Below are 24,972 nucleotides of genomic sequence, written 5' to 3'. Positions count from 1 at the left end.
TTGCAGTTTATGTACTAATACTCCAGTCTTATCTCAGATTTAAAAAAAAAAAACTTCAGAGAATGAGCACCTGTGCATCTGTCCAAGGGGCATATAATTGGTTACTCAAGGACTATTAGGCTGTTTCTTAGCAACCTCTGCAAGCTCTAATCAAGTAAGACTAAGATTGTCATTTAGCCTTGAAATGCCTGGCCCTTTCCATCTAATATAGCATTCTAACTGCTACTGAGGAGCAAACAGTCATTTCAACCACAGATAAAATCCGTGATTACTATGCGTTTCAGCTGAGAGTACCTCTTACCATTTGCTATCAGGGGATCTTCATGTCAAATATGCTTTTTGCACTTAATTTAGTGTCCGAAACAGCAATTCATAAAATAAACCTTTAAATTTCTTCCTTTTTATACAAAATAAAGGCTAACTACAACTCAAAAAAAAAAGTGACCTTGGGAATAAAGTTTAATATGTGAGTAAAAGCTATAGCTCAGCTCTTACATAACAACATTTTAACAGTAAAACATTCTCCAAATATAATTACAAGAAAAAAAGCTTAATATCAAAAGCAGCAGTAGAGACATTTTAGGTAAATAACAAGCATTTATCTCAGAGCTTGGTGGTATTTAAATCTTTGGTGATGCTGAAATGTATCTACCCATTGGATTCCTAAAACCAAATATCTTTGAGCAAAACTCTGGCCATCAGACCAGGGGAAAAAAAAAAAAAAGCCAGAGGCATCTGAGTAAATGAAAAATAAACTAATCTGTACAGTGTCATTGCTCACCTATAGTATCTATGGTCATATTATAGTCTCCACTTAAGACAGCAGTCTTAAAGATTAAGTTTTATATAGAGTGTTTTTCCTTATACAGTAAGCAAAGGCACCAAAAGTCTACAGTTAAATCAGGACAGTCGCTCCTCCCTGACACAAGATCATCTACCCGAGAGCTATCGCACAGCTCTTCCAGCTCTCCCCCTCCCAACAGGTCTCCAAGGTTGTACAGCAAGGGAAGGCAGCAGCTCTAAGAGGGTCCCACCACCCCATAAGGAGGCGGAAGTTGAGCAGGTGCCCAGCATGACCTAGCACAGTCTTAGCCATCCATACTGCTTCATTCTGCAACCCTGGGGGCAGTGGACAGGGGCCGTGTCCACCTCCTGCTCACACAGCACCTCAACAGGCAGCTCCAAAGCCACCAACTGGACATGGCAGATAGCATGGCCAGCTGTCACCTCCACACAAAGATGGATCAACTTTAGACACTAACCAGAAGCCACAGCAGCTTTCTAGCAAGAAGCCCAAAGGCATATCCAAGTGCTGGAGAGGTAAAGAACAGTGGAGTCACTGCCAAGGAACAGTAGCAACTATCCTTTGGGTAGGCATCTGGCTAAGCATTAAGCAGACAGAAGCAATGCCTGTATACCCTTATTCCTTGCTTCTTGAAGTAGCTTCTCTCCTCCCAAATTGCTGCTCCCAAGCTGCTTCTAGATCAGAGGATTACTAGCAGTTAGAATCGGAGAGGACCAAGGAAAGTACACAATGTGCTAGCAGGAGAGCGCCCTCCCTTTTTAGTCTCTTCAGTAGGCTGAGAAGCTGTGAACTAGAGCAAGCAATGAAAACAGGACCCACACAGAGTTGACAAAACATGGGCTTTGTTTTCAGAAGAGGAGGGAGGGAAGCTTTCAGGCACACAGCAATTTAAAGCTTCTGCAGATGAGTAAGGATCCTACGTGATCATAGCTGCTTTATGAACTTAATAAAAGAGTTTCTAAAGTACATTCATAGCGTGTATTTCAGAGCCAACACTTGCAGAAAGCTACACCTACAGGGACAACAAGTGAAGGAGTCAGACTGCACAGGAAGGATGGATTCCACTCCTCTCACCTACAGGTGTTGCTCAAGAGGGGCCAGGCAGCTACTGGCCCACAGAGACAAGACAAACAAAAGCCATTTTAAAAGTTAAAGACAAAATCATCATCATTTACCTTGCACATCTGTCTCAAATACAGCCCTTCTCATACAATAAAAACTTTGTTACAACTGATTAATGACAAACAGATTAAAAATGCACTACACTATTTCTGGCATTTTTTTATACCCAGGAAACAGTTGGGTTACATCATTTATTTTTCGACTGAAACACATTTTTTTTGCAGCTTTTGTGCTGACAGTGAACTCTAACTCAGAGCGAGCTGGAGTTGAACAAGGAACACAAGCAGCACCATCAAACACATAAAGCAGCTTTTACAACACAAAGCTTCTCAACATCTACCCCACCAGATTTCCTTGAACTTCACAGGACCGCTCAGAAAGTCTACAGTGCGGTGGGAACACGGCCCAATTAGGCCAAACATCACAAGTCTGATATAAACACAACCAATTATGGTTTTACCCCAAGCAACTATGTTAAAGATAAACCTGATTGTTTTAAGATTAAAGCTACAAGTAGTCATGTTTTCAGCAGACCCTTCATATGCAGACTTTTTTTTGAGAAAAACGTGTTTGAAACATCTTCAAACAGCCCAAAGAGAGTGTTACGAAGCCTTCATCATGTTGCGGTGAAGGGAACATGCTCTGTTTCTACCTCGCCCTGTTCTCCAGCTCACATCTCAAGTGTAATCCTCACAGCTTTAGTACCTATTCCCTTTTCAGTCATATATTTAATGCCCACACAGCTGTGTGGCTAGGAGGGCAGCACTTATTGATTGGCAGGAGTACCTTCTGGAATAAAGATTAGAAAGATGATAAGAGGTGTATAAGCATACCACTCTCAGTGTCTGGGAGGTAAGGTTATTTGTTTGCACGTTTTCAGTTCAGCCTCAGTGTTTCTAATAAATAAGCAAGTATTTATTTAAGGAAGCTTTGAAGGAGTATAAATAGAAATGTTCTTTACTATCTGACCATCCCTGTGACATTCAAAAACCTCTCAGAACTTTAAGGTATAAAAGCTTAAATAGTTAGCAAAATACTGTCCTCCAAGGCCTATTTATTTCAAAGACATAAGAAATTCTAGATCTAGTGACATCAATATATGAAAGATTAGGAGTGCAAAGAACATTTCTGCTTAAAATTAGAAGACAGATTTTCTATAGTTACATGAAACTTAAGTCTTTAGGCTTTCTATTCTAGGCAAGCTGCAAATAGTTACTGGCACACAGAGCATGCCAATAATAAATCCCTTTTTCAAAGGGTGGTTCTGAAGTGCTCACCATGAAGGCCTTGATTCTTTTTTAGAGGTGACACCTGCAGCTGCTATTGAAATCAACTGGAGTTGTCACTAAGCAGCATTGCTAAAGTCAGTCTCTAAAACATCACCCAATCATCATCTTTTAAGAAAGAGCATAACAAAACCTGCAAGCTACTCTTTGCATTTGTGTAACTTGAAAATAAGGGATATTATTTATATAACAAGCCATTCTCCCAACCTCAGCCTTTCATTTCTGATCAAAAAAAGTCTGAAGGCAAAGACAGCACTGAGCAGCTGAAAGACAATTCCCTGATCTATTAGGAAACACGGATCCATGTCTTCTGATCCACAATATATCTGTCTGTGAACTGCAACAGGCAGGGAAAGGTTTCATGAGCACAAGGGCTACAGGTGGTTTCTCAAAATAAAGCAACAGTTTGGCATGCCGGCCACCACAGCAGTCCTGGGGTCCGCTGACAAGGCAATGGGGCAGAGTCCATGAGCAAGCACCAAGTTTGGGGCATGGGGTGTGTCAGGGAGAGCAGTCAGGTATGAAAAAGTAAGCTTTGTGCTATCAGCAGAGCCTTCCACCTGGGGAAAAAGAAGTTAAGCTGCAGGCAAATAAGACATTAAACATCTACATAGTTCATTAATATATGGCTATCAACTACATGTTTGTTTTGTTTTTTTTTTTTTTTCCATGCTGACTCTCTCTGCTAAGGAGGTGTGATGTGTGTGCATTATAACCCATCACTACACCAGGTGAATTTTACATTTTGGTATAAGGTCTTGCTCTCAGTTACTATTCCCTGTCCTTGGGTCTTGCTTGGGACATGTGGTTGTATGCACTGATTTATTTTAAAGGGAGTCTCAATGGAGCAAAGAACAATCATCTAGAGGTGAAGCTTCCTGCATACCACTTGAGGATGCTTCATTTGTAAAATTCTGATTTTTTTCATTAGAAAAGTATACATACTGTTCCTCAGGTACAACTGTGTACAAATACCTTTTTCAATGCTAAATGGCTTAACTTTAAGCATTTCTGTCACAGTGGATTGTCATTCAAGCTGACAGGATGCACATTTTCTCTTTCAGGGAGCACAAAGTAATCTAATCCGGGATGTTTTCATTACAGTGCCTAAAGATCCTGATCAGAGAGTAGCGATGGCTGTGCTATGACAGAAGACAGACCAACTGCAGACCTACCAGCCACACAAAAATAGACAAGAACATATCCTACAGTGAGGCTACCTAGTTCCCTACAGGCACCAAGGATCCCAGATGATGTGCTTCAAGGCTGAATGCCTTCAAGGGCCTAACCACCTTCATAATATACAGCTTTTTCAAATTAAAAGGATTGAGAGAGCTTGATGCAGAGTCCTAAACTGAAGTAGACAACATCTGAAAGAGCCAAAGAGAACACTGTACCCATTAAGTAATAAAAGCTATAAGGTCAAGTATTCCGGCTCAGGTTTTGGCAGGGGAGGGGCTGCTTTCTAAGAAATTCAACATTTATTGCTGCAGCCAAGTCATCCTCTCAACAGCTTTACATATTTTATGGTTCACGCTCCTGTGTATGTTTTAGATCAAGACTGAACCCTTCCAGGCATTTGGATGAGACTCACATATGGACTGCACGTGGATGAAACTCACACAGAACCTGGATACTAAGTTTATATACTTCCACATATTTTTATCTACCTGAAAGCTAACAGTACTTTGGAAGTTTAGAAAAGGGTGCCACAATCACACTCTAAATAGGAAAAATGTAAGATCAGTGCTTAAAAATGAATAAAATCAGATGCTCGCATTCTAGTGCAGAAGGCACCCTTTACCCAAGCAAGCTGTGAGGGCTGCCTGAACCTCTCCTACCCCTTCTTCAGACAGACACACAGAGCCCAGCTAAGCACCAAGGAAAAAGTGAAATTTCTGGTTTCTGCTACTTATCTCCAAGGCCTTGAACTCTGAAGTTCACCTGCGGAGCTCAGAGTACATTGTCCTCGTAAGTGCACTGAACCCTCAGTCGCACTAGAATCACAAGAACAGAGGGGCTGAGGGGAGATGATGATGCATGCCATAACACAGAATTTCAACATCCACGACTAGTCAGAACAATTCCTCTATATGACTAATTAACTGAAGTAATGGATGCCATACTTGTATTTATGGTGCAGGAAGAAGCTGCGAATTCCCCGAGGGAAGGAACAGGGTGGAGGGAAAAACCACACACGCACAACTCCATTTCATGCCACCTTGCAAAGGAGTACGAAAAACGTTTCCACACAACACATCCAGCAGAACTCCTGCAACTTTAAAACCTCTTCTTCGGAAGCAGCCTTCAAAGTAATCCCTCTTTTATTGAGCCCAACTCTAAAATTCTGCCAATAACCTGCTATTGATAAATATTACTGTGCAAGGTACTTCTGAAGCTTCAGTGTCTGAATTAACAGCTTTGTGCTAGGAAGAAAAAAAACCAAACAACAAACCAAACACGTTCAAGTCTAATGAACCTGAACTGTATAAGTGATGAGAATTAACTCTTCAAAGCTACTTGTTCTTTTTGTTTGTTTGTTTCAAAGTCGCACATAAATTTTAATTGCATCATTTGTTAATCTCAAATGAGCATTAAACTTCAAGTTTTACAGCAGGAGGCAAAGAAAAAAAATGTGAGGTAGGTGGGTGAAGAAGACAGCTGTATTGTTCTAGCTGTTCCTCGGTCTCTCCCACTGCCAGATTTCTGTGGATGATATATCCCAAGGTAGCAATTTTAAGAACTTTTTGGCAATACCCCAAGCTCCTCTTCCAAATCAGAGATCAGACTAATGACATTAAAAAACAGACAGGAAATACGAATAAACTGGATAACTGACACTGTATCAAACAGTGGAAGCCACTGAACTCTGGTACTGCAGTGTTACAGAAGACACACTTGTCCAAATTTTAGAGTAAAATTTTACCACGTAAAATTAAAAAAAGAAAATCAGTATAGCAAAGCCAAGGCCAAAAAACCCCACCTTTCAAGATACTACTTGCCTTACAGCTACTGTTAACTTAAGACACTGCAATATCAAACAGACATCAAGAAAACCTCCCTCGAGCAATTTAAACATTAATGCATTAGTCTCCTTAAGTGAGGGCGTTATTCAGATGAGGTTCAGTAAGAAGCCCACATATACCAGTGCTGGCTTTCATTAGGGATGGATTTCTCAGTCTTGAAAATCCAGTCTAGAACTACTGCAGTAACTCCTTTGCTCACTGCCAGCACCAGGGCAAATTTGTTTAATAACCAAAGGATACACTTTCTGATTCTCTTTAGTCTTGTCCCATCCCAGCATATTAAATAAAGGAATGTTAATTTCATTGCTGTTGCATAGCAAAAGAAAAAGTCTATGAAAAGACTACGTCTGACTGTTGGTTCTTGTTTGCAAACTTGGAATAGAGAGAGAATACTACTTGAGAATAATTTTGAAATTACTGCAGGGAGTTGAAACTTAACCCAGGAACTGAGTCTCCTTCAAAAAACCCTTGCATAAAACTAGCATTACAATTAAGCCTCTCCTTCCAGAATCTGTACAGCTTATGTACAGTTGTGACAAAGATGCCGTGTTCCCTATGAACAGACTGAACATCCAGAGTTCAAAATGTTTTTACAACATATAGGAGAGACTCCTTTCCATGAGCGCATCCACGGACTGCAATACAGGGACTGTTTTTAAAAGTACAACTACTCCACAGCTTATTTTTAGAATCAAAGGTGGGCAGGGAGAGTATTCAGTAAACCTTCCAAAAATCAGCCAGCCACCCACTGAACTGCAGTGGTACCGTTTAAATAAATTACAGGCTGCTTTGCAACAGCTGCAAAAAAATCGCTGCAAAGAAAGACCAAAGACTTCCAACCCTTTAAAATGCTGGAGGCAATGACACAAGAAACAAGAGCAGACGGGGCATTGTATGCTAGAGACGCTGTGGTAATTTACCTGCAAGAGGTAGGTCAAACAGGCCTTTCTTAGGACTTGATGAGCATAGAACAACAATATCCGGCAGCTGCAAGGTAGGAATGTGCTTATTCCAACAGAGAAAAACCAAAGAAGGCTGGGCTTAGGGACCTGCACTGCAAGGATTATCAAACTCTCCTCTTGTTTCAAGTAGCAATACCAGAAATTGGCAAAATACAAGTGGGAGTCAAGTTAACCTTTACTTCCTCATGCAGATAACATATGAAGTTTTGAGGTGCTAACTTTACTGAAATCTCTTACTGAAGAGTTTATTATTTCATAAAGCCTGTATTAAACGGTCAATTAAAAGAAGAAAGAAGCTTAATTTTCCCTTTGATCTTTTAACTTAAGAGCAGAGTTCTAAATACCCTGTTTTTATAGTATTGGATATACCTCTTAACAGGAACCTTTATGTGTCCAACAGGTCACAGGACCAACAAAAGCAATCAAAGCACCCCAACTTGGCAAACAGAACCTGAGTGCCTCTGTGCAGAGAAATTTACCATTCTACTATTTTTTTATATTTTTTTTAACCATCTAACTCCAGCAAAACCCCCACCTCCAAATAGCATTCAGTTCTTAATTTGAGGTACGGGTGCATCAGGTTGGAGCTCAGAAAGTTAAGAGATTTACGTGGACTAGAAACACAAACGAGCAGTTTTGTTCATGACTATTCCTAGGAGCAGTTTTCCAGCAACAAAGCTATGTCTCTCAAGAGGTCAGTTAATCACCAAGTGCCAAATACGACCCACAGGTACCGGGGCTCCCGATCCCCATCTCGGGCATTGCACCATCCCCATTCCTCAGCGCCTCACGACTTGCCGCTTCCACCCCGTGCCCCACTTGGAAGAGCCCGGAGCAACAGCTGCGAAACTCCCGGCAGGATCCTACCTGCCCGCTGCCGGGCAGCCCGCCCGGCCGGCCCTCCCGCCCACCGCTCCCGGACCGGCCCCGCGCCGCACCCGGCGCCCCGAGGGGCACATGGAGCGCCCCATCCGCCGAGGCCGAGCGCAGCCCCTGCGGGTGCGCCCCGGCGGGCAGGCGGCGCACGGGGAGGTGGGGGCTGGATTAGGGAGCGGGTCGGACACCCCCGAGATCCCGCGGGGAGCGACGGGCAGAGGGGCTCGCACGCCCAGGGCTCCCGCCGCCACAGAGCCGAGGCAGGGGTCCGTTTTCGGACAAGACCAGTGCAGCGCTCCGCTTCGGGCGCTCCCCCCATTAGCGTGCCCGGAGGAGAGCAGCCCCAGCCGCCCTTGGCCCCTCGGGGGACGCGAACCCGCGGCCGCCCCCGCGCAGGTGCGGGGCCCCGCTGCGCTCGGGAGGCCCCTCCCGCCCACCGGCGGCGCCTCCCGCCCCGCAGCCCCCGCGCGCCGCCGAGCGGCCCCGCCCGCGCCCCAGGAGGGGCGGCAGCTCGCGCCCTTCGCGAGCCGCGGCACGCGCCCTGCGCCGCGCCCCCACCTGCGCCGCGCGCCCGCCCGGCGGCGCCCCCTGCCGGGGACAGCCCCGCGCTGCGCGGAGCCGGGGAGGGGGCGCTCCGCGGCCCCGGGGCGCGCTGCTGCCGTCGGGCTGCGGCTGTCGGGTGGGTCTTCACAGCGCTATTATTAATTTCTTACGTTTTCGCGCGCAAGCCGCAGAGAGCCGCACCTGCAGCCGGTACGGGAGCCCCTCACGCGGTCCGCCCGCAGCTGCTCCCCGGCACCCCCGGGCGCTCCTCACCAGCAAACCCCTGCGAGGCTGTCGCAGCCCCCACGCCCCTCGGTGGGGCGAGGGGTGGGCACAGCCCCCGCATCCCCCTCCGCCACCCGTGCCCCGCAGCTCCGAGAGGCGACCGGCCCCGCCCGGGCCGCGCACCGGCAGCTCGCCCGGCTTTCTAACGGAGGAGCGGGCAGCTGCTGCAGAACCGACCGGGGTGGCGAGGGGGGGAACAAAAAAAAAAAAGGGGCGATAACAAAAGCGCGATCATCAACCTACCGGCCATGCAAACTGAAAGGGAATAACAATCCTGCCCGTCTCGGGGGTTCTGCCTTGATGGGAGTATCTGTTGTTGTTCAAATAGAAAATATTTCCACCGAGAACGGGGGTAGATCCGAATCCGTAGTTGCAGGGTCCGACCGGAGTGATCTTGGCCTGATATTCCTTGAGGCAGACTTTCACGTAAGTGTCGCACTCGTCCCGGGTACAGTCCTGGTTCTGGGGGCTTTTCATGCCATCGCAGCATTCCCCATTGAACAACTCGCCGTTTACATTCCGCACCGAGTTAAGCTGCAGCTCGAAATAGCCCGTGGACCGGGACACCTAAAAATAAAAATCAAGGGGGAGACAGCCTCGTTACTACCGCGGCCAGGGGCAGCGCCGGGAGCGCGGGGCTACGGCGAGGCGCTCCGCGGTTCTCCCCCCTCCAACTTTCGCCGGCTGCGGGTTTAACCCCACCGCGCCGGCATATATATATAATATATATATAAGATATGCGCAAGGTGGAAGCGCAGCGGGAGGAGGGAGCCGCGCCGCCAGCAGCAGCGCCCCGCGGACGGGAGCGGAGCCCCCCGCACCCCCTACCTGCACGCAGGAGGCGAGGAGCAGCGCCAGGCCGAGCGCGGCGGCGCGGGGGGCCCGGCTCCGCCGGCCGGCGCCCCGCATGCCTGCTGCTCCGCGCGGCCGCCTCAGAGGAGCCCGCCGAGCCCACCGGCCACGGACCGGCGGCCGCTCGCGGCATGGGCGGCGGGGGAGCCGCCCGCAGCGCGCCGGGGGGCGCAGGGCATGAGCTGCCGGCGGGGCCGCCTGGAGCGCTCCGCCGCCGCTCCCCTCCCGCGGGCTCCGCTCGCCCTCTGTGCGCCTCGGCTCCGCGGACACCCAACAAGTAGGTGCCGGAGTGACAGCTTCATTACCCATTCGCCGCCGCTGCCGCCGCCTTCATATTAATGAGGGGGACGGCCCGGCCCCGCGGCCGGCGGGTGGGGCCAGCGCCGCTCCCGCCGCGGCTCTTAAAGGGCGGCGGGCGGCGGTCCCCGTCCTGCTCTGCCTTCCCGCGCCGGTAGCGGGGGTCTTGCCAGCCCCAGGTGGTGCGGGACGGGGGAGCGAGGCTGGAGAAGCATGAGTGGGGTATGTGAACCCATGCGGGGTGGGAGCGCCCGCAGCCGCGGAGGAGCACTTGAGGTGCGTGTGCCCACCCTTGCGTGTAAGTGGATGAGGGTGTGTGTGCATATGCTGCCATGGAGGACTGCACAGGGTGCATGCACACACAGTGTTGGAGAAACACGCGTGGGATATGTGCACCCACGGCTGTGGAGGAGTGTGTAGGGTGGATGCATCCCTGGCCATAGAGGAGCATATGGGGTATTTGCACCCACACTAATGTAGAGCTACACAGCGTGTGTGCACATACAGGTGTGGAAGAGCACGTGTTGCAAGCACACACACACAGTCAGGGAGAAGTGTTTGGGGTGGGATCACCCCAGCAACGGAGGAGCATGCACCCACAGCTGTGGATGGGTGCACAGGGTGGGAGCATCTCCAGCTGTGGAGGAGCACATAGGGTGGAATTGCCCACAGCTGTGGAGGAGCACATGTGATGTATGCACTCACAGTCACGGAGAACTGAGCTGGTTGGGAGTGCCCACAGCCATGTAGGAGCACACATGGTGCATGCACATATAGCTGTGGAGATGAACACAGGGTGGAATCATCCACATCTGCGGAAGAGCATGCATGGTGCACACACCCACAGCTGTGGGGGAATGTATGGGGTGGGTTCACCCGTGGCTGTAGAGAAACACAAAGTGAGAGCACCCACAGCCCCAGAGAAGTGTGTGGGGTGCATGTGCCAACAGCTGCGGAGGAGTACATGGGATGCATGCACCCACAGCCATGTAGAAGTTCACAGGATGGCTCATAGAGTTCACTCAGTGACGTGCAGTACACGAACCAGATGGCCAAGTGGTGGGATCATGTCCTCCTCCAGTGGTGGATCAAGCAACTCTGAGAGTCACTGAGCAGAGATTTGTCCTTTAGTTTAAGCACCCTGTGATTTTGATCCCTGCTGACAACTATGAAAGCTATACATCCAGACAACTGCATGCTATGGATATGCTATCAAAGCCCAGATCTGCATTTAGGACTTAAGTTTTCCTTCTGTTTCTCTCCCTCCCCTCCCACTCCCCATTTTAACTCTTTAGTACTGATCATCCACTGGACTGGACAACTGAAGAACAAACAGCTCAGAAATCAAAGGGCTGTCATGTTCCCCTGTGTGGAAAACCCTTCACAGAGCCTCCCCCTGCCTTTTCAGCGCCCCGGCTGCCTCCCATCCCTCCAGCAGCCAGCCGGCACGCTGCTCCTCTGCTATTCATGGCCAGCGTGCAGCTGCAGCTACTCTCCTAGGCTGACACAGCAGCAGCTGCTATATGTGTGCCAGCTGGCTAGCTGCTCTCCAAAATCCTCTTGTCCGCCCCACTCCCCTTGCTTTCCTGCTTCCCCACCTACAGACCTGCTTCTCCTTCCCCACCCACGTCTCCCACTCACCACAATCTGCTCTGTTTTCCTACCTCCCCCCTGTCCTGAGCCTACCCCTCTGCTGTCCTGATTCACCTCACTTGCTCTCAGGAAGCATCCCCTACTTTCCCTCTCATCCCTCCTGAGCTCAAACAGGAGCTCTCTCAAGTGGAGTGGTGAATATTGATTTTAATTATTTTATGTGTCCTTTCTTTTAAACTGTGTCTTCCAACATAAGTGCATTCAAGCATTTTTTTTTGTTAAGGTAACCTCTGGTATAACCACCTTTAGAAGGTGACAAAGGGAAAGCAGGGGAAACTGAGGGATGGCCAGTACATCAGTTTAATGTGTTATTTTAAAGTTTTGCTAATTTTGCTTCCAAAGGGATAGAAAATGCTCTTTAGTTTTTAATTACTTTTTCTGATGGCTGAAGGGAAGGAGTTTCTTAGACTTGCTTTCTGCCTAATGATTACTTTGTGGTGGATGGCAGCCAAAATATTTTGCAAGACAGGTATTTTGTTTGCATATATCATCATAAACAAACATAAAACCTCATAATCTACCTTCAGCATTATGTGGTCAGTATGCCTGTGGAGGAAGACATGTATTTTTATCACCAAGCTAAGCAAATGTAATACAGAAGAAAGATGATCCAGTAGTTACAGCATATGCTCAGTCTGTACAGAGCCAAGCTCGGTTACCTGCTGTATCACAGAATTTCTTTGTTACCTGGAGCACGCTGCATGCTCTTTTCATGCTTTGGTTCTGCCTTTGTAAATATTCTACAGTACTCAGAAACTCTGGTGCCATTTTAAAATGCCTTTTCTTGCTGTAACCTGACTTCACAGGAGCAGAGAGGGGAGGTGCAGCTATTTCCAGGCATTCTCTCTGCTCAGGGAAATTTTCATTTTATTCTTCTTGGTTCTGCAGCCCCATTTTCAGCCTGAACTCCTTAGTTCTCTCACCGTGGTTATTATTTCTCAAGTGCCGTGGACTTTCATTCTATTCTTCGGGTATGGAAAGTTGTTTCATTATAGCTATGCACAGGTAGTGACGGTTTTCAGGAAATGCAGCAGCAGCAGCATTTCTTAACAGATGAACTCTGAGCTTTTAAACAAACCTGCTGGTCAGATCTGGATGTGAATGCTGAGTGAGGGTAAGAGGAGCTGTTCCTCGCAGGCTGGACAGCCTGCACTGGCCTGTCCCTGTGGGACTGCCCATGAAGGGGGACAGTCCAGCCTCCCATGTAGCCCCTGCCTTCCTGTGGGGGCTGCCTCCCGCTGGCATTTTGGAGGAGATGAGGTTAGGTAAGATGAAAAGCAAAAGGTCATCTGCAACCCTTGGGGTGCCTTGGATACTTCCAACAGGCCACCAAACTCTGCTGCATCCAGGGGTGCGGTGGCAGGATTTGCTCCTTTCTTGCTCTAGCGTTCCCCCACCCAGGGCAGCTCACGGGACCAGGCTTTCCCTGCTCTGAGCAAGCACGCTGGAGGTGCTGGGCTCCATAACTCATCCCCAATCAGCTGCGCTCTCCAAGGCCTGCTCAGTGCCCTGGCTGCCAAGTGTAACGTGTCTCCTCTTACAGGCACACCTGCAGCCCAGCCTGCTGTCACCCAGCCTGCTGTCACCCAACCCGTCGCCCTTCCCGGCCGTCCTGCATCTGGCTGCATCTTCCCTGGTGGGTGAGGCTGGGACCTTTCCTTCCCCGCTGTAGGGTCATCGTCCCCTTGCCTTCCCCAGATAAGGGTCCCTGTGCTTTCGCCTCCAATTGTGGGGCTGTCCATGCAGCCCCGTGCAGGCAGACACCTGCCTGCTGCTCAGGGGAAGTCAGTATGAATTTCTCCATGCCCAGCACAAGCTTTGAGCTGCTCTTCTTTCTTTCCATCCACGACAAAGCAAGGGCTGTCAAGATCCAGATAAAAAAAAAACCCATAAATATCCTCCCGTTGCTGCTCCTTCACTTCCTCCTGTTGCTCCTTCTCCTTTCTCCAGCAACCTCTGCTGAGGGTAGTGAGTGGGAATGGGGGCCGTGCAAGAGAAAGGGGTGGAAATGGGGCTGAGGAAACTTGCGCCTGACTTCAACCAGGGTTTGAGCATGCAGTCAGCAGTTACTCATCCTGCACAAGGGACGCGACTGGAGAACATCGGTCCCTCTGGCAGGGGAGGGACACGCTCACCGCCTGTGTCGGGCAGGGTGGAGTGCTGGCATCCCACACCTCCTTGTTCCCGGCCCTCTGGGCCAGGAGTTTTTGCTCTTGTGCTCTGGCTGCACGCTTGAGCTAAGTTTATGCCTATATGCAAATCCTTTGCAAGTATGCTCATTAAATCATTTGCCTAAAGTATCCCTGGAGGATCATAGCAGCTAGGAAGGGGCATGGTTTATCCCTTGCCTTAGAGACAGCAGAGGTATAGGGATGTCATTTATCAGTATGTGTGTGGATATGGACATATATCTCGTTTACCCAGGCCAGAATGCATCCACTTGGGAAAGTTAAAGGCAAGAAGATCATTTTGGATGTTGTCCATCTGAAACTTGGCAGGATAGGAGTTAACCCTCCCTTTCTGGCCAGAAAGGCTACAGCTGCTTGTCCTGAGAGCAAGGCATTGCAGGACAGAACCAGCTGTGAAGAATTAATTTCTCTCCTTCCTCCTCCATGAGAAGCCTTGTGGGCCAGGGCTAACAGTGTGAATGGAGAAGACTGCTCAGGAAGAGAGCTAGAGGGTAACCAGAGGAGAAGGATCTTTTTTCTCTCTCTTTTTTTGTGGAACTTGGCTGGAGTAAGGTATTTTGAGCTTTGCTGTGGGCTTGGCAGGGTAAAGACATGTCTTCTCCCTTGACTTTGACTGAAGAGCCCTGTTGGATTTGTATGGCTCATGTAATGTCTTTAACAAGTATATACATGCATACACATGCTCTTCATGGAAGCAAAGCAGACTTGAACTGCAAGGATGTTGTTTTAAAATATCTTCCAGTAAAAGGCCTGGGAGTGGTTTCTCTTAGTTTAGGATTGAGCTGCTAATACAGCCCAAGAGAAGACCAGGTGGAGAAGGCATGAGGTAGTGCTTATATCCGTCTTCCTTCCTGAGTACTATGGTGAAAGTGAAGTTGCACTTGATGGAAGTCGTGCCAGGAAAGGAGATGAGATCTTGGCACCACCCTTTCCTATTTCAGTGGTTGCCCAGCTCTGAGTTGGTGCTGGCCTCTGCGGGCTTTAGAGCAGAAAGAAGGTGGTTTCCTACTGTTTCAACTTTGCTGTTTTCTGCTTTTGGGGTCTGGTCTTCTGCCAGCAGAAGCATATGCTGAGTCTGGCCTGAGAAGTCAGTTGGTCTCAGCTTGTACACCTTGGTACTAAAGGCCAGCAACATGAACAAAATGAAGGAGATCTACTGAAGACAGACTTTGAGAGTTCTTCCCAGCTGATCACCTCCTATGTATCAAAGTCGTGCCTAAAATGCTGACACCTGGGATGAGGGTGGAGGGGTTAACTGGTCACTTGGGGGGGAAAAAAATTAGAAAACCAGCTCAGCTGATCTGACTACTGAGACTTGATCCACTCCCTTAAGAGTGAAGTTCATGCTCTCCTAGTGGCTTGTCTTCTTGGTGGATTTTCAGAAGACAACCTGTCTGAGAAGCATTCTCAAAACAGACTGAACCATCCTGTATTTGTTAACCACAACTGGCTTTTCCTCTTCAGGTTTGTTGCAGTCATCCTCGAAGACACCTCTACCTATGACTTTCCTTGTGCATGAATCACAGAAAATAACATCAGAAGGGATATCCATAGATTATTTAGTTTATTGCATTCCACGAGGAAGGACAAACAGTGCCCGCTTCTTGCATAACAGATGGGTATCCGACCTCTTCTTAAAAGCATCCTGAGATAGAAATTTCTTAGCTGTGATAACCTATTCTAGTGGTTAACCTTCAGAGGATGTATGCTACTGCATTGCTGCGCTCTGATCCCACTTTTTGACCTGTTTGTAATGGATGTGGAGCACAGCACATTCCCTTCCTCTCTGCTGCTACCCTTTACGTATTTGAAAAATACTGTTGTGCCTCCTTCTGATGTCTCTTCTTTACAATGTGGGGGTGGGGAAAGCATTTTTCAGGTGTTGTATGGTCATAGCCCATATTTCATAGACCCTTGATCATTCCCGGGATCCTACTATAGTCTCTCTGCCCTTGGTCCTTAATTTTCTTAAAATCTAGTGCCCCAAATTGCACACAGAGTTCCAGTGAGATCTTAGCAGCACTGGATGATGTGAGAGGAACACATCACAGACCAGGCAGAAGTCACTTCTGGTTATGTGTACAAGCATGATGCTTGCTTTAATACTCTTCCACCTCCCCATTCCCTTCTGTTTTCTTTCTTGCAACAGTATGATGTTGTTGACTTCAGTTTGGTTTACTATCCACGGAACAGCTTTTTAGCCTTGGAACTTTAGATCATGTTTTCTAGTTATGAGAACACCATGCAAGTGTCCAAATCCCTAATAAAGGATAGGGTTTATTGAATCTACTAGTTCTTGCATACTCTGCTGCCCCAGTGATCGGAAAAACATCTGGGTGATTTAACAAATTTGTGTTAGCCATTACTTGCATCCTTGTTATTTTCCAGGTGTTTATAGAACATTTCTATAATCGTTCCAATTCTCTCTGGGAATTCAAATAAGGTTGCCTTTTGCTTTATTCTTCAGCTCCTCCCTTTTCCAAAAAGCTGTTGTGTCCCTTCTCCAGTCTTCTGACAACTTGCTGGTTCTCTGTGGGGTCCCAGAAAGCTGTTAACAGCTGTAAGACAAGCAGTCTAAGCACATAATATTTAATCTAGGTAAGTATTCTTCTCTTATTCTTTCTTCTTTCTAGACTGAGGTCTTTCTCTGTCATCTATGGCACTGATTGTGTTAACTGTTTTGCTGTGAGTGGTCTTTTTACTGAAAGCTGAAGTGAAAAAGCTAAGTACTTCCACTGTGTTCACATCATGCATTGCTAGCTTTCCTTGCTGTCAAGGGTTAAGATTGCGGGGTGACAATAAAACCCTGGCAGATGTATTGTTAACCTCCTCTCCCCCCCACTTCCCCCTTTTTGCCTCTCCCTCTCCCCACTTCCCACTCAGCACAGGCGATCGGGAGGGAAAGAAGAACAGAGAGAGGAGAGTTGGAAAAATTAAAGATGTTTTACTAATGCTACTAATAAGAATAGAGAAAATAATACAAAATATACAAAACCAATCTTGAATGTCTCAGCAACTGCAGAGCTGGCAACCAAAGTCCTGGACTGGACTCTTCAGCCAGCCGGAGCTGGATTCAGTCTCTCACTAGGCCTCAGATCACAGGGATGAGTAGCAAGATCCTCTCCCAATGTCAGCCATAAGAAAAAAGGGACGAGATCCTTGTGATCTCCCACTTTTATATGAAGTATTCACGTGAATGGAATGTTATACACAGTTGGTCAGTTTCTTGATCACTGGTTTCTCGTCGCCCCTCTCGCGAGATGTCCATCCATGCTTATCAATAAGTTTGCATTCCATTGCTAGGTTTACCAAAACATGTGTCTGGTTCTCCAGGAAAATGCTGTTAATATGAAGGCTTTAGCTGACAGGCAAAATTCACTAAAAGAGAAACTTGTTTTTAACAAAACCAGGACACTTGCATGTCTGGTAGTTCTTTCATGGCCATCATGTCACTGTTGATGTATTTTGTGTTTTCCTGATGCACTGTTGGTCCTTGGTTGCATTTCTTTTTGCATCTTGACTTTTCTGGTTTGGTCCCTACATTTTCAGCTTATGCATTTACATTCACACGCAAGTGAATCTAACTTCCGTTTTCTGAATGTGCCATTTGTTGCATTACAGGTCAATGAACTGATCATGATTTAAGCAGATCATCTGTCTTTTACAATAGTTGCTTTCCCTTCTCCGCTGGCATTATTTGAACTGATGCCTCTACCATTGTTTTTTTTTTAAGGTGCTGTAAACTTTTCCTGAATTCTTTTTTCTCTGAGACTTGTTTCTCATGATTATCAGTTCTATGAGGTTTTTGAAATATGGTTTCTGGAAGTCCATTGTATTTATTTTGCTGTTCTCCTTCCTTCCTTTCCTATGACTCGTGAACTGTGTTGCTCATGGTCATTCTCACCCAAGCTGCATTCCTCTTGCATGTTATAAGAGATTCCTTCTCTTTGGTTAGAATCAAATTTTGTTCTCATTTTGATTGTGCATCAAGGTTTTAATCTCTTATTTATTCCCTATGCTGTTTGCATTATTTAATTGGGTGATCCATTATCCTCTTCAGCACCCCTCCAATTATTTTCTTACGAGTAACGGTATTTCCCCTAGTTTATAACACCTCTGCCCAAGTACTTGATGCTTTTATTTACCTGTTCACTTTTGAAACTAATCGTTGCAGATCCCAGTTGCATTAATTCGGCAGATCAGGGCACAGAGATGCTCTTTCTGCCTTGTGAGTTGAATGCTAGTTTTGATCACCAGTTCTTTTTCTTGGAACATCCATCCAGGCTCAGGCAAGTCAAAACCTTCCTGGTGATGCCACCTGCACAGCCATGCATTCATTTCCAGGAAAAGAGTTATAAGCAGCTGATGCCACTCATGACCAAAATAGCTAGTGCTTTATTCCTGGAAGGAATTTTCCCTTCCTCCTTTCATACATGAACTGTTCTGGTCAATGCTAAAGAAACCTGCTCTGGATATGTTGATTCTAGCCAACTGGCAACACATCAGATCTCTAATTCCTATGGAAAATTCATAGAGAAATTATCCAGGATGCAGTTGGAAGTTTATCTAATTAAAACCCAGTCTAGATTCAGACTAAGCCATTGCCATCTTGGATAATCTTTCAGAAGAGGGAGGCCTGATATCCCGCTGCTGTGTCTGGACCACTCGGCAGAGCAGGAGCCGTTGTTGACCAGGAGGTGCTGTTGTCCTGCTGAGAGGAGGCAGCAGAATTCAGGAAAATGCAATAAAATAGTCATGTCTGTGGAAAGGACGTATTCAATGGGTAGGGAGGAAAGCAGACATCTATCTATGCAATGAATTGTTAAGGTGCAACATAGTGAGATAACAGATATACGTATATAGATGTAATGGCACATTACAAAGAAATTCTTTTTATGTTAGCCATGTGATTGGCCTTGACCAGCTCACAGGTTGTTAAACTTAAATGTGAGTATGGTGGAGAGTATGGTAGATGACAATGAAAAAATATGAGATATTTAAAGCTATTATTCCATCTCTTTTGTCTGAAAGCATCCTACTCCCCATCAGTGGAGTAGGGTTCATGCATTCCTCACTGATATCGGACTTTAACACAGCAGCATCCTCAGCCGATATTGCCCAGTATTTCTGGTCACCTGGAAAACCTACCCAACGCTGAAGGAGGGGGGATTGCTTTTTATTAGAGCCCTCTGTCCTGTAGGGACTGCTGTTACACAAGGTGCTTGGATGCAAAGCAGTCAGGCCTAAGGAAATGGCACTACTGAACACTGGTGTGAGCTTCATGCCAGTCCAGCCTCAGCATCGAAGATGCACAAAATGCACAAGAGAAGGTCTTCCAGCAAAAAGGTCCAATAGCGCGCTTGTACAGTGACACCTTTTTTTTTTTTTCTTTTTCTTAAGATGGCCAATAACTACAACATTCCTATATATTTTTCCAGTTATTAACGCATTTATTTGAATTGCTACTTGATGCATAATTTGATCTGATGTGCATGTTCATGCAATCTTTCTTCTCCATCACTGGCACCTCCAGCCCCTTGCATTTTGATAATTTTTTAGAAAGAGATTCGATTTTATTTATCTCTTTGAACTTCTGTGTAGCTGAAGTTATCGGAAAAGTGATCATTCACATCAGAGTTCTTGAACTGTAATACTTGAGCCCCTGTCTCCATTAACACTCGGATCTCGGTCAGTCTTTGACTTTTCTTTCAGCCAGTGCCTTCCAGCACTTTCCATAAGAAGGTGATGTGCAGGAGCAGAGCTCTAGCTTGCAGAAGACAGCTCAATTCATTTGAGATAAGTGAGTCAGAGCCAGGACCATGCCATCCATTGTGCGGGAGCAGAGTCACATTCACAATTCATCTGTTTATGCCCTGATTAACCATTCAAATAAAATTTTTATCACTCCTAGTTAAAAGCAGGCATGAGTGAGAGCTTCCTCTTCTGAACAAGAGAACTTGCTTCGAAACAGAATTCCTTCTTCCTGGAGCCAGGCAAAATAACCAAGAGGGGCAACAGATGATTCATCTGCCAGCATTCTCCATCAAAAACTGTAGCTAAAACAAGATTACTAAGAAGAAGAGTGCTATTAAAGGAGGAAACTGCTGCTGTAATTTTGTTAAGGAACATGAGATTATTTAAAAGCCTTCTTAAAAGTGTGTTTGTTCCGGGAGAGGAGGGGTGAGGGAGGATTTTAGAGGAAGGGAGAAGGGAGACACATTATTAGTCTTTCTTGCCTATAAAGATTCATGCTGTTTCCTTTGCCCTAGCCAGCAAGGGTAGCGATTTCAGGAGCCATTGTAAGTCATTACTCTAGCCCTAATGAATAGGACACAACCTGCACTGTAGCTTTGCGGAGGCTGAAAACATGGAAAAAAAATAAAAAAGATTGTGGGGTGTAGAGGATTTTGTGCACTATACTGCACATAATTGCAGGTTAAGATTTTTTCCAGCCTGTGTTTATGTTCCTGATGATGATGATCCCCAGTGTATTCACACAGCAGCAGCCTCACGTTGTTCAGTATTGCGTTACAAACCCGCAGAGCCATGAACGAACAAGACTCAAACCTGTGCCTCGTTTCACTCACCGACAACCAGTTTTGCACCTAAGTGCTCAGCAGCAATGAAGCAGGTAGTGAAACAGGCTGCCACCGCTTTCGACAGGCTCCACCATATCTTGTTCACGGTGAATTACACAGCAAATAGATGTTAGTGCAGTGACCCCGTAGGAAGGAGCGCAGGGACGTACAGGGCAGAATCCCAGAGCTGGGAGAAGTGGGGATTTGGGTGAGTCTGCTGGGATGATCTGGTGCTGGCTATAGACCTTAGCCAGGGTCTGCTGTTGGATTGGGTCAACCCCCAGTGCTCCTGGGCCAGCACAGCCGTCCCTTTGGATCAAGGGCAGAGCCCTCGCCTGGAAACCTGGAGATCCCATTCTGCTTCCGAAAGTAGCTTCTTCACATACCAACTGGGTGAATTGTAGGAATTATTGAGAGAGGTAGAAAGAGGATTTATGCCCTGCAGACACAGATCCGCTGGCCAGGAGTTACACGTCGCCACTCCAAATGTGATTCTGCATAGAAAAAGCTGAGGGACCAAAGGGATCCATTAAACCAGATGCTTCAGTTGTACAAAAAGCATTTTGTGTACAGTGTCAACTCGCAGTCAGAGCTGTGCATTTTGATCAGGCCTTTCAAGGTCAGACAGAAACTTTGTGGTGACCTGGTCTGACCTCAACTGGCTTTCAGACTTTTGCTCCATTTGCTGTTATTAATGGAGAGGTTCTGCAGCAGAGCTCCCCACGTTCAGTTCAGGAAGGGCCACTCGCTGGGCAGGATTTGGCCCCAGGGGCTGTGTAACAAACTGAGAAAACACCCGTGAGCAGCAGAGAAAAAGCTCTGAGACATGTCATAGGTTGTATCTATGCATTTATCCCAAAGAAAGAGTGCTCCGGAGTGGAGCTGATACCCATTCCTTAACTGTGTGTAGAAGTTCCACTGCTATTGTAAATTAATGGTACGCTTTAAATGCAGAGCTCCACTAAGCAGAATGTTATAAATCTTCAGCTTTGTAGCGTGGTGGGATGGGGGTCTGGGGGAACTGCAGCATTCAGGACTTCAAAAAAATAAATGTTACACTAAGGAGCTTGGAAGTTGAGAGAGTAATGAACAGTAATGAACAATTTTGAATGAAAAGATTGAATTTGTGATGCAAAAGAAAATGTTCAGGATATGTCTTGTTTTTTGTAGTTAATCCCTTCTAAATACTTAAGGGAAAAAAAAAAGAAAAAGAGAAGGAATGGAGATGTTGCTTTGTTTAAAAATAGGATCAGAGGTTCTACTAAACACATTAAGAAACCCCCCAGTTTGTTGGACCCTGGGATCTCTCACCTCAAACAGGCTCACCCTGCGTGGTGCAGTCCTGGAAGAGCCAAAAATGAATTTGCATTTTGACAATATCCATCTGGGATCTGGTAGCCTCCGAATTTGGTTTTAGCCCTCAAAGTGTGTGTCCAAAGCATATATCGCACGCAAGCCGTGATGTATGTATGCAAGGAAACAGGGAATCAGACCTGCTGTTGCTTTAATGTGCAAACTGACCCCAGTCTGGAGAGGGACCCCCCAGCTCCTGTGTCAGACCCACTGGCACATCCTCCCCTCGCTGCCGTGCCCTGTGAAACCTCCTTCCACAGGCCAGTAACTTGCCCAGGGCCTCTGAAACCCTGGATCCATCCAGCATGGACCAAAACACACAGAGCTGGCTGCACGCCCGAGCGCAGGGTTTTGTGGGTGTATTGTGTCCTTGCATACATTTCCAGGCAAAACATATTACACCTAGCTTCGGATGCCAAACTTTTCCAATTATGAGAGAACAGTAATTCACCAAGGAGTAAGTATTCCTTCAATTTCCTTTGCTTGGAAATGATACCGAGAATCTGTTCTGAATGGAGGCAGATGAAAAATGCTACATGTTAATGCATATTCTGAGTTAGCTGTCTTTGTTAAATTAGAATGAATGCTGCTCATTTCCCATCTGGTCCTCTTTGACATTACTTCCAGAATATATTCACAGCTCTTATTTGTACAGTACAAATGGCTGGCTGTAGTACCAACTTTACCTTTTATAGGCTGCTAAAATGTTGGTGCCAGATCGCAAAATAACATTCTACTTCTAGGAAGCATCTGTGGACATAACTTGCTCCAACAGCTTTCTTTTTTTCTTCCTCTTATTTTCTTTAAATGTAACGGTATATGTGAAGTGAGTTTGTTGTCAAACCAAGTGAAACTTGACGGTTTGACAGCCCTGGAGCCTGCAATCTTCCTTGCGCAGCGGGGATGCAGCAGGCAGATCAAGAAACGTGCTATCAGCCTTCTCATCTCTCCTGCACAGCCTTCCCTGAGGGCTCAAAGAGCAGATATTTCTCCATCTGCAGCTGCTCGTTGGTGCCTTTGCTGGCTGCTGTGCCGGGGGATTTTGTGCTCTGGATCACTTCGTGCTCCGGGTTGCTCTGAAAAATACCAATGCAACAGAAACCGAACAGCTCTCCGCCAGCACCGAATTCGGTGCTGCCGAACTGAGCTGCTTTTCTGATTATTCCTAAATCTTCCCATCCGTGAGTGTTTGTTACTGATGGTTTCCTTAGCAGGCTCCCATTCGAGCAACCTCCGCCCCTGCCCTGTGGTGCGTTTCAGACCTACCTCGGGAAACAGGGTGTTGTGATCCGAAACGCCCACATTTGTCTGCCCAGAGTGACCAGGAGCTGCAGCGCCGCACTGGGAATTCTCACCATGGCAACTACCAGCATTGACAGAATTTGGTACTTATTAAATAGGCTGTTTGTTTACCTCTCGGGCTGCGAGAGTAAACTACAACCTGCGGTGCAACACCGTCAGCTGAACAATGCTGGGCTGCCGCTAGTATCTTCATGTGTAAAACAGATAATTACTGTGTTCTGTAAAGGAAACAGATACAGAAAGCCTGCATGGGGTAGGAGTGTTGAAGATGTAGGGTGACACCCTATTATTATCAGAAGATCAGCAAACATGCTTGTCAGATGCTGCTTGGTGGACTTGATGGATCCAGCAGAAAGTGAATCCTGCTGGTCACATCTCCTCGACAGATGATCTAAGTGACCGTGTTCATGGAGATCAGTTCACAGGCTTAGCAACAAGCAAATGCATGAGGGGGAAAAAATATATATATATAATTATTGGTACCCCAGCAGAAAATAAGCAAGCTTGCAGATAGAAGCTCAGCACTCAGCTTCTCAGGCATCAAATGTAAGGAAGTCGTTTTTAAGATGTTTGTAAATGCCCAAAATATAAGATACCATAATACTGCAAAAGTGATTTTTCAAAAAACACCTATCATCATCTGTGCAGCTGTTTCAGTTCCAGCAATGCGGCTTCTGGCAGCCTCCGTGCAACCCCATGTTTCCAGTGGGCCATCACTGGGGCAGGGCTGCTGTAAGATACATTCAGCAAACGATACAGTTGATAAACATAGGATGTACGAGGAAGCACTCAAGGCTGAATTTGTGATGCAGAAATCTCTTCTGCCCACTCCAGAGCTGCCCAACCTCCTTAGTGGTACCTCCATTGGGTGATGGCTTTCAAGGCCAGCACAGGGGTGCTGCTGGACACCCACCACTGCCTGGGTGGGAGCGAGTCAATGCCAAGCCTTGGCACAAGAACTTTGAGCTGTGGTGTCCAGTGGGTGCTGTGCACTGGGTGCAAACTACCCATGCATGCACCCTGGCAGCAAAGCCCTGGGGCAGCCCTGTGAAATCAGCTAATGAGTCCCCAGAGCAGCCAAATCCCTGGAGAAGGACCATGTGCAGGTATGGCCAGAGCACGAACTGGGAGAACTGTAGAATCATAGAACGTCCTGAATTGGAAGGGACCCACAAAGATCATTGAGTCGAATTTCTGTCCTGGCATGGGACAACTCCTAAATTCACCCCGTGCCTCTGAGGGTGTTGTCCAATTGTTCCTTGAACACTGTCAGGCTTGGGGCCGTGACACCTCCCTGAGGAGCCTGTTCCAGTGCTCCAGCCTCTGGGGGAAGAACCTTTTCCTAATGTCCAACCTAAACCTCCCCTGGCACATCTTCTGGCCATTCCCTCACGTTCTATCGTTGGTCACCAGAGAGAAGAATTTGGTGCCTGCCCTTCCTCCTCTCCTTGTGAGGAAACTGTAACCACGATGAGGTCTCCTCTTAGTCTCCTCTTCTCCGAGCTGAACAAACCAAGTGACTTTAGCTGATCCTCATATGGCTTCTGCTCCAAACCCTTCACCAATTTCGTGGCTATCCTCTGGACATTGAGCATTGAGCATCAAACACTCCATGGCACACAGCTGCACATCCTGTTCAGCGCCCGAATGTGTTGCCCACTCCCACACGTCACCTACAAGTGTGCAATCTGGGTGGAAATTCCTGCTCTTCTCTGCCTACCTGCTGCCTGAGCACCACTGAGGTTTAGGATGTTGGAGGCAATGAAAGGCCCAATCCAGGCAGCAAAAACAACACTTGGCTGTAAGACAGTGAAAAAAGGAAAGAGAAGCCGTTCTGCATAAC

The 24,972-nt window shown here is 46.9% G+C and overlaps 1 protein-coding gene across 2 annotated transcripts in view; it reads right to left on the bottom strand.

Annotated features, from left to right (window-relative positions):
* Positions 1 to 10,066, bottom strand: part of JAG2 (jagged canonical Notch ligand 2) — a gene marked incomplete at its 5' end in the record, with an annotated part of 72,052 nt that extends 61,986 nt beyond the window's left edge. Inside the window, 2 exons of one of the 2 annotated variants that reach the window (XM_082058862.1) lie at positions 9,149 to 9,472; positions 9,734 to 10,066. In XM_082058862.1, the coding sequence (XP_081914988.1) occupies positions 9,149 to 9,472; positions 9,734 to 10,066 (657 nt within the window). The remainder of the gene's footprint in view (positions 1 to 9,148; positions 9,473 to 9,733) is intronic. The other variant, XM_082058863.1, reaches the window with a different exon arrangement.
* Between the last annotated feature and the right edge of the window lie 14,906 nt (positions 10,067 to 24,972).

Source organism: Streptopelia decaocto (assembly GCF_964273445.1).
Source record: "Streptopelia decaocto genome assembly, chromosome: 7".
In the NCBI taxonomy this organism is placed as follows: domain Eukaryota; kingdom Metazoa; phylum Chordata; class Aves; order Columbiformes; family Columbidae; genus Streptopelia; species Streptopelia decaocto.
This window is presented reverse-complemented; position numbering and strand designations above follow the sequence as displayed.